Genomic DNA, 14,078 nt, shown 5'->3' on the forward strand with positions numbered 1-14,078 from the left:
CCCTCCCACCCTCCCTATCCCACCCCTCTAGGTGGTCACAAAACACCAAGCTAATCTCCCTGTGCTATGCGGCTGCTTCCCACTAGCTATCTATTTTACATTTGGTAGTGTATATATGTCCATGCCTCTCTCTCACTTTGTACCAGCTTACCCATCCCCCTCCCCGTATCCTCAAGTCCATTCTCTAGTAGGTCTGTGTCTTTATTCCCGTCTTGCCCCTAGGTTCTTCATGACCATTTTTCTTATTTTTAGATTCCATATATATATATATATATGTTAGCATACAGTATTTGTTTTTCTCTTTCTGACTTCACTCTGTATGACAGACTCTCGGTCCATCCACCTCACTACAAATAACTCAATTTCATCTCTTTTTATGGCTGAGTAATATTCCATTGTATATATATGTGCCACATCTTGTTTATCCATTCATCTGTTGATGGACACTTAGGTTGCTTCCATGTCCTGGCTATTGTAAATATAGCTGCAATGAACATTGTGGTACATGACTCTTTTTGAATTAAGATTTTCTCGGGGTATATGCCAGTAGTGGGATTGCTGGGTCGTATGATGGTTCTATTTTTAGTTTTTTAAGGAACCTCCATTCTGTTCTCCATAGTGGCTGTAGCAATTTACATTCCCACCAACAGTGCAAGAGGGTTCCCTTTTCTCCACACCCTCTCCAGCATTATTGTTTGTAGAGTTTTTGATGATGGCCATTCTGACTTGTGTGAGGTGATATCTCATTGTAGTTTTGATATGCATTTCTCTAATGATTAATGATGTTGAGCATTCTTTCATGTGTTTGTTGGCAATCTGTATGTCTTCTTTGGAGAAATGTCTATTTAGGTCTTCTGCCCATTTTTGGATTGGGTTGTTTGTTTTTTTGTTATTGAGCTGCATGAGCTGCTTGTAAATTTTGGAGATTAATCCTTTGTCAGTTGCTTCATTTACAAATATTTTCTCCCATTCTGAGAGTTGTCTTTTGGTCTTGTTTATGGTTTCCTTTGCTGTGCAAAAGCTTTGAAGTTTCATTAGGTCCCATTTGTTTATCTTTGTTTTTATTTCCATTTCTCTAGGAGGTGTGTCAAAAAGGATCTTGCTGTGTTATGTCATAGAGTGTTCTGCCTATGTTTTCCTCTAACACTTTAATAGTGTCTGGCCTTACATTTAGTTCTTTAATCCATTTTGAGTTTATTTTTGTGTATGGTGTTAGGGAGTGTTCTAATTGCATTCTTTTACATGTAGCTCTCCAGTTTTCTCAGCACCACTTATTTAAGAGGCTGTCTTTTCTCCACTGTATATTCTTGCCTCCTTTATCAAAGATAAGGTGACCATATGTGCGTGGGTTTATCTCTGGGCTTTCTATCCTGTTCCATTGATCTATATTTCTGTTTTTGTACCAGTACCATACGGTCTTAATTACTGTAGCTTTGTAGTATATAGTGTGTAGTCAGGGAGCCTGATTCCTCCAGCTCTGTTTTTGTTTCTCAATATTGCTTTGGGTATTCAGGGTCTTTTGTGTTTCCATACAAATTGTGAGATTTTTTGTTCTAGTTCTGTGAAAAATGCCAGTGGTAGTTTGATAGGGATTGCATTGAATCTGTAGATTGCTTTGGGTAGTAGAGTCATTTTCACAATGTTGATTCTACCAATCCAAGAACATGGTATATCTCTCCATCTATTTGTATCATCTTTAATTTCTTTCATCACTGTCTTATAATTTTCTGCATACAGGTCTTTTGTCTCCTTAGGTAGGTTTATTCCTAGATACTTTATTCTTTTTGTTGCAGTGGTAAATGGGAGTGTTTTCTTAATTTCACTTTCAGATTTTTCATCATTAGTGTATAGGAATGCAAGAGATTTCTGTACATTAATTTTGTATCCTGCTACTTTACCAAATTCATTGATTAGCTCTAGTAGTTTTCTGGTAGCATCTTTAGGATTCTCTATGTATAGTATCGTGTCATGTGCAAACTGTGACAGCTTTACTTCTTCTTTTCCAATTTGGATTCCTTTTATTTCTTTTTCTTCTCTGATTGCTGTGGCTAAGACTTCCAAAACTATGTTGAAGAAGAGTGGTGAGAGTGGGCAACCTTGTCTTGTTCCTGATCTTAGTGGAAATGGTTTCAGTTTTTCACCATTGAGGATGATGTTAGCTGTGGGTTTGTCATATATGGCCTTTATTATGTTGAGGTAAGTTCCCTCTATGCTTACTTTCTGGAGAGTTTTTATCATAAATGGGTGTTGAATTTTGTCAAAAGCTTTCTCTGCATCTATTGAGATGATTATATGGGTTTTCTCCTTCAATTTGTTAATATGGTGTATCACATTGATTTGCGTATATTGAAGAATCCTTGCATCCCTGGGGTATACCCCACTTAATCATGGTGTATGATCCTTTTAATGTGCTGTTGGATTGTGTTTGCTAGTATTTTGTTGAGGATTTTTGCATCTCTGTCCATCAGTGTTATTGGCCTGTAGTGTTCTTTCTTTGTGACATCTTTGTCTGGTTTTGTTATCAGAGTGATGGTGGCCTTGTGGCATGAGTTTGGGAGTATTCCTCCCTCTGCTATATTTTGGAAGAGTTTGAGAAGGATGGGTGTTAGCTGTTCTCTAAATGTTTGATAGAATTCGCCTGTGAAGCCATCTGTCTTTTCATTTTTGAAGAATATTTTCACTGGGTAGAGGATTCCAGGATTCCACTTCATTCTGGCTTCCATCTTTTCTGATAAGAAATGTGCTTTCATTCTAATTGTTTTGCTTCTATAAGTAACATATCATTTTTCTCTGACTGTTTTCAATATTTTTTCTTTGTCATTAGTTTTCAGAAGCTTAGTTATGATGTGTCTTGATATGAATTTCTTTGAATTTATTTTGAATTGGTAGGTTTATGTCTTACCAAATTTAGGAAGTTTTCAGCAATTATTTCTTCAAGCACCTTTTTTTTTAGCCTTCTTTATCCTTGCTTTGCAGGACTCTAATGACATAAATATTAGCTCTTTTGCTGTTATCCCACAGGTTTGTGAAGCTCTGTTCTTTTTAAGTCTTTTTTCTCTCCATCATTCAGATAGGGTGATTTATATTGTTTTGTCTTCCTGTTCAGTGATTATTTCCTCTGTGTTTCCATTCTGCTCTTGAGCCCTTCCACTGAGTTTTTAATTTCAGTTTATTGTATTTTTAGTTCTAAAATTTCTATTTGTTTCTTCTTGGATTTTTTTAAAATTAATTAATTTATTTGTTTTTATTTTTGGCTGTGTTGCGTCTTTGTTGCTGTGTGCGGGCTTTCTCTAGTTGCAACGAGCAGGGGCTAGTCTTTGTTGCAGTGCATGGGCTTCTCATTGTCGTGGCTTCTCTTGTTATGGAGCATGGGCTCTAGGCGTGCAGGCTTCAGTAGTTGTGACATGCGGGCTCTAGAGCGCAGGCTTAGTATTTGTGGCACACGGGCTTAGTTGCTCCGCGACACGTGGGATCTTCCCAGACCAGGGATCGAACCTGTGTCCCCTGCATTGGCAGGTGGATTCTTAACCACTGAGCCACCAGGGAAGCCCTCTTCCTTGGATTTTTTTATTTCTTTGGGGATTTCTGTTTTTTCATTGTTTCAAGCATGTTCATAGTTGCCCATTGAAGCATTTTTATGATGGCTGCATTGAAATCTTTTTCAGATAATTCTAATATTTCTGTCATTGTGGTGTTGTCATCTGTTGTTTAATTTTGTATTCAATTAGAGGTCTTTCTGGTTCTTCATTTGATGATTTCTTTTCAGTTGAAATTTGGACATATATAAAACTCTGGCTTTTCTTTAAACCTTTTGTTTTATCTGATTTTCTCTGGTACCACTCCAGAAGGAAAATTGAGGATGCCAACTTGTTCCTGCCAGATGAAAATAAAAGTTCAGTTTCACCACTCAGCCTCTACCAAAACCTAAGGTGGACACGGCTTCTTCTTACTGCTGGGTGAAGGTCGGAATTTCAGCTCCCTGTGTGGTGCCCCCTGACACCATGGTGAGGGTGGTCTTGTTACCCCTGGGTGACAGTGAAAGCACTGACTTTCATTAGGTCTCTTCTGACAACACTTAAGCATGGAGGGGAGGAGTGCCTCATTACTGCTGGGTGGGGTTGGCAGTCCAGGCTCCTTGCGTGGTCTCCACTGACACTGTTAATGGAGGTCTTATTACTGGTCAGTGGGGATGAAAGTTTGTCTCACCACTTAGACTTCTCAGGAAGGGGGATTGAGATGTCTCATCACAGACTCACGGTGGGAAGTCTGTGTTCTTCACTCAGCCTTTGGTAATATGGGTGGGGGTGGTGCCCCATTTTTTTCTGTGGTGTTTGGCTGGAAATGGCAGTTACTATCTAAAAGTTTCCTGTCACTAGGCTGTCCCTTTCTTGGTCCTTTGGCTAGAGAGAGCAGGCTATTGTTGGGGTATTTTCGTCTGCACCTGTTGATATTGCCAGGTTGCCAGCTTCTTCAGCTGTAAGTCTGGGCTATATAAAGCAAAAAGAAATTTCAGGGAACTCAGCAGTGTGTCATTTTCTGGATTTCAAGATCCCTAGCTAGTGTCTGTCTTTCCACCTTTTACAGTCTTCTTATGCTTGTTTTTGTAATGTCTGGGGTTTGTAGTTATATATAATGGGAGGAATAGGAAAAGTACATCTACTTCATCTTCCTAGAAGCAGAAGTTCAATTGATTTTTGACAGAGGTGAAAAGGCAGTTCTGTACAGAAAGAATAGTCTTTTCAGCAAATGGTGTTAGAATAAAAGAATATCAAAAAAAGTGTTAAGTGAAAGAAATAAGTTGGAAAATATGTATTATATGCCACAATCCATTTTTCAAATGACATAAAAACTTGGGACTTACATGTAATTATGTTTGTATAAGTGAATGTTTGTGTGTATTTGGTTATGTATAGAGAAAGCCTAGAAGAATACACACCAAATTGTGTATTTAATAAACAAGGTACAGAATAGTATGTATTCTCTCCTTCCGAGATACCAACGACATAAATATTAGATGTGGTTATTGTCCCATGACCCTAGGATTTCATGATCCTAATTTTGCTTGAAAAAGAAGATTTTTAAAATTATACATGATTGTATTGTTTCGTTTCTTAAGGCCTGGAATAGTACCCACCAAACAGTCGACATTGATTTGCTTTAGGAATTAGAAATGAAATATTTGAATTTTTTACTTAATGTACTTAGTAGATTTGAAATCTGTATTAAAAGCATATAGTACTTTTATAATGTTTTTAATGAGTAAAAATAATCAAGAAAGGGGACATTGTTACAAAAAAAGTGCAGTATCCTAACAGTGAAATTCACCAACCAACAACCAAAATCAAAAAATGTATACATACCATATTAGTATATAAACTGATGGTGACCTGATTCTTTCCCCTCAACACACAGGAATAAATGAAGAAGAGGAGAAGAAAAAAGCAAAAAGCAAAGAGAAAATCAAGTTGAAAAAAAAAAGGAAAAGGTATTTTTTAACATTTTTTTTAAAAAAGCAGGACTATGGATCTAGATGGATTATAAAATTTTATTTTTCATGTTATAGTCCAGTTAATTTAATATTATCTTAATGAAAGTTAGGTGTTCAGTTGTTTCTGAAAATAACAAAATCCTTCATGTCAGGAATCAAAAATAAAGTCAGCACTCAGCCACCTTAAATTTTCTTTTTTGGAGCAAATCAAGGTATAAATAAATAACAGCCCCGCCTGCTTTTTTTTTTTTTTTACATCTTTATTAGAGTATAATTGCTTTACAATGGTGTGTTAGTTTCTGCTTTATAACAAAGTGAATCAGCCATACATATACATATGTTCCCATATCTCCTCCCTCTTGCGTCTCCCTCCCTCCCACCCTCCCTATCTCACCCCTCCAGGCGGTCACAAAGCACCAAGCTGATCTCCCTGTGGTATGCGGCTGCTTACCACTAGCTATCTACCTTACGTTTGGTAGTGTATATATGTCCATGCCTCTCTCTCGCTTTGCCACAGCTTACCCTTCCCCCTCCCCATATCCTCAAGTCCATTCTCTAATAGGTCTGTGTCTTTATTCCTGTCTTACCCCTAGGTTCTTCATGACATTTCCACCCACTTCTTTTATGTATTCTATTTGTATTCTAGAATTTTTAAGTTTTAGAACATAAGTTAAGTTTTTAATTGGACGTATGTCTAAATTCTTCACATATATATTTTGTCCTCATATGTATGAATTTGGAGCTTAAATATTTGTATTCTCAAAATATCATTGCCATGGCTAAGAAATTAATTTATTAATAGGATTTATGTACTCATTTGTCATGCTAAAAATACCTTCAGATCTTTCAGAATTCTCATCAGCCACCTATGAATTTTTACTATCAACTCTTTTAACAAAAACTGGTTAAAGAAATTGATCAAAAGACTTAAGAGGCAACTTCTTCCTTGGTTCATGAGTGCACTTTCATTTACACTAGAATAAACATGTACATATAGACACTTTTTAGGGCATTTAGCAGGTAGTAATATCTAGCTTGGACCTTAGTTCTCTGACAGTAGGTTCTGCACATCAGGTGTTGTCACTTTGTGGTTTTTATAGAGCATGTAATATATACATTCTAACACCCTCAGCTACTTTATAAATTGGAAAAGTTAACTCACTTTCAGGTGTTGGGAGTTAATAATGTTTAAGAACTAACACAGGAAGGTAGAGCTCAGTGTATTGTGTAGTCCGATGAGTGTATTGTTTAATCATTTGCATTAGCACAGCATGTGGATCGCTTACAGGAGAAGTGAGATTTTCTGTTTTCTTCCAAATTTTCATGTACTGGTTTTAGAGTAACATATTATTTACTCAAGCCTCTCTACCTTGGGCCTCCCCCACCTCAGACAGGGCCTGAAATTAAAAGAACTTTTCTAAGTACACTTAGCAAAGGTAACGCCACCTGATGTGGTTGCTCTGCCAAAGTATAACATTCTGCCTTAAAGAGAACCCAGGTCCAGAAAGCCAAAGAAAAAAGTGCAGGCGGAGAAGCAGCGCTAGTTAGAATGTAGAGGTCAAGCAGATCTTTAAACAGGAAAGTAGGCAATAGTTGAGAAAAAGAGTTGAAGAGAGTGCAAGAGAATACATGAGAAAATAAGCTCAGGAGATGACTAGAGTCTGAGAAGATGGACAAGGAAAAGGAAGGAACACAATGTTACAGAAACGGGGGGAGGCTGAGAGTCCCTGATCAAGGAAGGCAGTCAAGGAATTCGCAGCGAGTCACTCTACAGACACAACCTTGTAGTCTCATGTTGTTTACTTTGCCTTCTACTGTATGTGTTTTAGGTTTTCTTAGTTTGGGTTTTAACTTCTAATGTTTAGATCACTCAGCTATCTCTGGGATGCCTTTTAGATTTTAAATTAACTCAGTTTCTGTTCAGTCACACATATTTGGGGTCTGGATAGTGTTGCACATCTTTTTACACATCTCTTAAGAGAGATGGGGTTTTTTGTTCGTTTTTTGTTATTTTTCATTAGAGGAAAGAATTCTACAGTTTATTTTCCCAATTTAGTATTCGAGTAATATAAGAAAAATAAAGTATAATGATAAGTTATTCTCATTCATTTATAGAGTATACATTTAAAAGCATTCTTTCTGTAACTAGTGAAAATTATTTCAGAATGCAAGTGTTCATCTGTATCACTCTGCATGTAAAAGAATCAAGTACTTTAACTTGAAAAATAAAATAAAACAAAAGTGCTTTTATTTTGCTAATTTTCACGTTTCATTCATTTATACGGAGGTACAACTGTAGCCCTTTTTATATAATTGTATCCTTTGTGGCTCTTTTAAGAGAATATGCGAACAAGTTATTATATACACAAGTGAATTGTGTATATAATGAGGGTTGGTAAATGACATTTTCTTTGCCTTATAAGAAAGATTTTGAAGGGTACACAGGATGAAAAACTGAAAATCACAGAAAAATTATTTCATCCTTACTGAATTTAAAACTCATAACTAGAACTGAGCAGAATAGAGACATTTCTTTTGTTAGTTTCTCTGGCTAAGTGGCAAAAACTCTGAATACTGTATTTTAAGAGAATACAAATATATAAAGCACATTTTGTTTGAATTCCTTTATATTTATACTCCCACCTTATTCCAAGAAGGATTTAAGGCAGTTCAAATTCCATTTAAATGTACCCATCAACCATAAATACAATTATCAGTCAGCATGCATTATTACTCATAGGTCTTATTCATCCAGTTCCACTGAAGAGGACACTTCAAAACAAAAGAAACAAAGATATCAGAAGAAAGAAAAGAAAAAAGAGAAAAAGAGTAAGTCAAAAAAGGGGAAGCATCACAAAAAGGACAAAAAGAAGAGAAAAAAGGAAAAGCATTCCTCTGCCCCTAATAGTTCTGAAATCTCCAAAAAGTAACTGAGACTTTGGCCTGACCCATTAAATTTAAAAATATGGTTTTGAAAATTATTAGACTTTCCTTGAAATTTGCTATATAATTATGCTTGGCAATAAATCACAGCCTTTTCCATATAGACATTTTTTCATATATGGGGCCATTACTGTCTGGCAGTATTTTAGTGTACTATGATTATAGAGAATTGAATCAGTCTTATTACCTGATAGCCATGCCCCAAGTATGGATATTTGTGCAACAAAACTCATTGTTTTTGGTATTCCTCTGTGTGTGTGTCTGGCTAGTGTTATTACTTCATAAGTTGATTGTAAATGGCTTTACTACAGTCAACACAGGCAATATACTTAGCAGTTAATGAGTACTGCTAAATTAAGTGTCCACCTTCCAGTGTTAAAGTGAGGTAGGGGATAATGCTTTGCGCTTGACACTGAAAATTTTCATAGCTTTATATCCTATGATAATGTATAATGAGAGTGAAGTTTTTCACTGTTGTTTTTAAATCTTGGCTTTTTTTGGATGTCACAGGAGATGAAGCTGCTTTATTGGTCTTGACTAGAACTTTTTAAATGAATGGCATCAGCAGGAAGATGATAATGAAAGTATTTATAACAAAATTTCACTGTTTTCTGAGATGCAGAGTTTCTAGTACCTGCCTCCTTGGTTTTTGTAACAAAATATTTCTTCCTTGCTTAAAAAGACAAGTCTAGTTCAGCCTACTTGTAGGTCTCATAGAGATGATGCTGTGTTGTGCAGGATTTTTAAGATAGACTCCTGGGTTGTTTTACAAATATGCCATATTGGCATGTCTTAAAGAGTTACCTCAAACACAGAACTTTTTATTTAGGAGGATAACAGCTAAATCTTCATTAGAACTGATTTTTATTGTATTCGGTATGTAAATTTTATGACGCTTGTTTCTATGAGTAATGTGGAAATTTTTTATAAATGTGAACATACATATATATTTGTCTGAAATAATTTGTAGTTTTGAAGCAGGTTTCCACTGAATTTATGGTTTCATAAATGACTAGTTTGGGGTGTTTCTCTCTTTGACTTCAATCATAAACCTCAGGAGCAGTGACAAAAATTTAGGATTAAGAATTTTATTCTGTATTTTTTAAAATTTAAGAGTCAGGGAGTTACATCATGAAAGCCTTTATATAACAATGGAAATTTTATATGAGTTAGCATTTTCAAACACATAGTTGTAGATATAAATGTTTCTACATTTTTTTAATTTCTCAGTGATACTTGGATATCCCTTATGTCCAATAAGTTAAATACTTATTGTAGCAGCATCAAAAGTCAACTAATTATCATGGTACAGCACCAAAGATTGTAAGTACCTCACTGTGGTGCAGTTATAAATTTTCAAATTGGTAGCCTACAGACATGGCTGCAGGTGAATTCATTACGATGAAATCAGGTAAGTACACATAACCTCACAGGCTGGAAAGGTGTACTGATTCTTCCTTCACCCAGCGCTCCTATCTGGCATGACCTCGGTAAGACTGGGAGAGCCTCATAACTCCTCTTAGCATATGCTTACCTTGTGCAGATTCTAGGGAAGCTACATCCACATCCCTTTTCTAACATTACAGCCATGGAAGTGCTCACACTTGTAGCTTTTCCATAACCTAACTTAGTCCTATGGCCTCCTTAAAAAGAAATCCTTTTGTTTAAATAGCTTAGTCAGTTATTTGGAGAGAAACACAGAGCTACTAGGTTTTTAAGGGTTTGTTTTGCCTTTGCTGTAGTTTATGTATTTTTGAAAACTATATTTTAGAAAATACAATCCTTTGGTTATCAGTATGAAAAAAATAAGTAAAAAAAAAACTTTAAAAAATTATTAGAAAATGCTACATGCAAACATATGGTCTCATCCTATTGAGTGTGTAACATGGTTAAAAATGATACTTGTAGTGACACAAGAGTTGATCCAGTTATTTGTAAGTTTTACTTCTGTTAATTGTAGAGATAATAAGTTGGCTTATCAGATTTGTTATCTGGATGCTGAGACAATCAGTGGCTCAGGAGAGTTATATAGAATTCAGGCCTCATTAACTAATAAGAGTTCGCAAATTAAAAGATTTTAACGTTCAGTAATTTTTTTCCCCAGAAAAAACTCTTGGAATTATTCTTGAGTAAATTTCCCATAGTCTGAGAATAGTTTATGAAAGATCTCATCTGAATAAAATTCATGTATTTTTACTAAAGTAATTTTCTTCTGAAGTAATCTTGTTATTATTATTGGGTTTGGTTGCAAATCTCACTAATATATTGTAGGAGGAAATTAGTGACATTTCCTCTCAGGCAATATGTAGCATAAGGAAAACTGAACTTAATAGTAAAAATCCAAAAGTCCTAGTTGTCCGCGCTTACATTGAAGGGGCAGGGGTTCAATCCCTGGTCGGGGAACTAAGATTCCCGCATGCCGCACAGTGGCCAAAAACACAAGTCCTAGTCGTTCTGGCTACCTGTGTGACCTTCAACAAAGTAATTTACCTTCGCTGGGCCTTGGTGTCTTTCATCTATAAAATATTGTACCAAATTATCTCTAAGATCCCTTCTAGTTCTTAATATATATGATTATCAATACTTCAAATAATATTATTTTAGAAATTATTTTCATTTAGAATATAAATTATTATATTCATTTATAAATTGTTACAGATAAGCAGGTAGCATTCTGTAAACTGTAAAAGTTGAATTTATTAATGTAACTGTTAAACACATGTTACTTCTTTAAGCAGATAATTGGTATTTGGTTAATATCCTTACCACCCAGTGTATGTTATTTTCACTAGATGCAGACAGAATTTATGTTTAGATTTGTATCTGTAACCTGATTATCTGAATACTTTGAGACTATTGCTTTTAGGCTGATGGACCTTTGCCCCATACAGTTCTGTATTTCTTTTCTCCATATCTTCTGTTGGCTAAAAGCTCTCAGAGGGATCCCCAGTTCTTCATACTTAATACATATCTGTTTACATCTTTGGTTCTTTGAGGCTAAAACATCAGTGAGTAAAACAACTGTGTGTGTCTGTATTTATGACTCATTCTGTCTAAAATTACATAGGCCTAGGTTACCTTCAATTAAACTAGATTGAAGAGTTATCAATAATAGTCTTGTTAAATGCCATTGAGTCCTTTCTTCAATAAACATTTACTGAGTGCCTAGCATGGCAAACACTACGTTAAATACCAGGGATACGGAGATAAATAAGACACATTTGCTTCCCTGAAAGGAATTCACAGTTTAGTTGGTAGGAGAAACAGCAGAACTCATCATTAGGTATTAAGTGCAGTAATTGGGTTTATAGAAACACACAGGAGTACCTAACATAGTCTGGAGAAGTTAGAAGAGGCTACCTAGAAAAAGTAATGCCTGCAGTGCATTTTGATTGAGGATGAGAGTGGGAGTTGACAGAATGAGTACAGTGAACAAAGCCCACAATAGAAAAAGCTGGGGCGTGTGTGTCAAGAATTATAAGCCCTGTGTGGGGCAGGAGTGGTAAGAATCGAGACCACCATTCTAAGTTCTCAGGTACAAGAGAAGGAGGTTTTATGTTCCATGTATGGGAGCTTGGCCTTTATCTCTAAGCAAGAGACGCCATTAGAGAGTTTTAAGGAAAGAAATGACTTTTATTGAGGTTTGGTTTCATCCATTTCATAATCCAATCCCACAGGTTTTAAAGGATGAAATTAGTCTCATTAAAAGCCCACATAGAAAATAATTTGAGTCTTTGATAGTCTATTATCTGATCTCTTATTCTAGGCCCACTTTTCTAAGTTCTGATTTCTAAAAATTACAGTCTTCTGAAAAGCTACTATATTCTTAATCAGACCCATCCCCAGAATTACATGCAAATGTACATAATTTGAAATGTGTTTTGCTTTTAATTTTATTTTAGGTTATTTTTGACTGACAGAATATATTGTGTTGTTATGTTAGTATTTTCAGTCGATATAAATCCTTTAGAATATATTTTTCAAGGCAGACCGTCGTAATTTGGTGAGGCTTCTTTTAATATTTTTAATATTGATTTGACTATTTTAATATTTAAATCAATATTACGAAGTGCAACTGCTTCAAAGTCACAGTGACACACACCAGCTGGTCTACTAGATAGCCCTGTTGCTCTCCCCCAGGTTTCCTGGCTTGGCAGGGAGCGCTCCACAGATTCCAACTGATACTAAGTGCTGAGACTCAATTTTCCTGGGCAGTTGGCATCCAAGAACAGTAGGGTTTGTTAGGCCAGCTCAATGATAATTTCACTTGCGAAGCCCAGGATCTTCAGACCTCACTTGTCTCCTCCCAACTCCTCTAAAATTTTGCAGAGCGCCAGAGAATTGGGTTGCCTCTTGTAGAGCACAGCCCGTGATGCATGCAGCCATGCCCAGCCCCAGTTTGCCTGTCCCACAGGTTGGGAAGAGTCTGGGGAACCAGGAGCATTTTGCTGGCCCTGAGTCTCTAAGTTTCCTGCTTCTTGTCTGGCCTCTGCTCTTCCCCTTGAGCAACAAAAGTAGACTTACCAGTGCCTTAACTAACTTTCTCAACCTAGATTTTCACCTGAGGCAACATCTAATCAGTAATATAATTATTAATATCTGTGTATCAAGATAGCCAATTTTCTGGGGTTTTTTTAATCAAAGCTGGATAAAAGATGAAGAAGTACCCACACTTTATGTGCTTTCACAAAAATAGATGAAAATTCTTTGCTTTTATGACCACGTGTCATTTTTGTAATGGAAATGTTTCAACTTTCAGACTTCACACACACTCTGAGCAATTTTAATATTTAAACATTGGCAATACTGTGCTCTTTTTGAATGTGAAATCCAACACTGGCAGTAGGGTGTTGCAATAATGATCTGGAACTATGCTGTCAGTGTAGCCACATGTGGCTATTGAAATTTAGATTAATTAAATGAAAATGTGTCTCTTCAGTTGCACTAGCCACATTTCAAGTGCTGAGTAAGCCACATGTGGCTAGTGGCTACCATGCCAGACAGTGCAGATATAGAAAGAACATTTCCATCATCACAGAAACCTCTACTGGACAGCACTGGAATCCCCAGTTCTTAGTAGAAATTTTGACAGGCTAATGGCCAAAAGTTTCTAACCCTGAGTTTGCATACCTGAGAGCCATAAGGCATTCCTTTCTTTTCCCCCAGCAGACCAGAGAAGCTGTATTTGACACACTTTGAAAGGCTAGTCTTCTAACTACAGAAACTTTGTACAATACGGTAGATGTGTTCAGCAGAGCCAGCCTAAAATTAATTTTTTTTTCCTATTGAATTCCATTATAGGACCAGGTCTGTGTTCTTATAATAGAAATCACACTTATGAATAAAAATCTTTTAAAACAATTTTAATTTGCAGAAACTGTGGTTTTATTTCTAGATGTCTAAGTGATGCCACTGCAGTAGCCTTAGGTTGGACCAGAAAACTAACTTGTTTGTTTTATAACTTTCATTCTAGAAATTCCTTAGGAACTTTATCAGTGAAGGATTTTTGTTATGGTTATCCCTTGCAGAAAATATTTATCATGCAGATTATACATAGTGATACATTTTGTTATTGAATGTTAGTTTTTATAAAGGCAATAATACAGCAAATCCCCTAAAAAAGGCATAGGTTGATTTCTAAGAGACT

General features: G+C 36.0%; 1 protein-coding gene across 2 annotated transcripts in view; it reads left to right on the forward strand.

The window, feature by feature from the left end:
* SREK1IP1 (SREK1 interacting protein 1) overlaps positions 1-14,076 on the forward strand; it is a 61,553-nt gene extending 47,477 nt beyond the window's left edge. The window contains exons 4-5 of one of the 2 annotated variants that reach the window (XM_027101023.1): positions 5,413-5,485; positions 8,229-14,076. In XM_027101023.1, coding sequence (XP_026956824.1) covers positions 5,413-5,485; positions 8,229-8,418 — 263 coding nt within the window. In that variant the 3' untranslated portion in view covers positions 8,419-14,076. The remainder of the gene's footprint in view (positions 1-5,412; positions 5,486-8,228) is intronic. The other variant, XM_027101024.1, reaches the window with a different exon arrangement.
* The last annotated feature ends 2 nt before the right edge of the window (positions 14,077-14,078 follow it).

Source organism: Aethalodelphis obliquidens, unplaced genomic scaffold (assembly GCF_003676395.1).
Source record: "Aethalodelphis obliquidens isolate GAN/ISIS:26980383/991018 unplaced genomic scaffold, ASM367639v1 scaffold4, whole genome shotgun sequence".
Classification (NCBI taxonomy): Eukaryota; Metazoa; Chordata; class Mammalia; order Artiodactyla; family Delphinidae; genus Aethalodelphis; species Aethalodelphis obliquidens.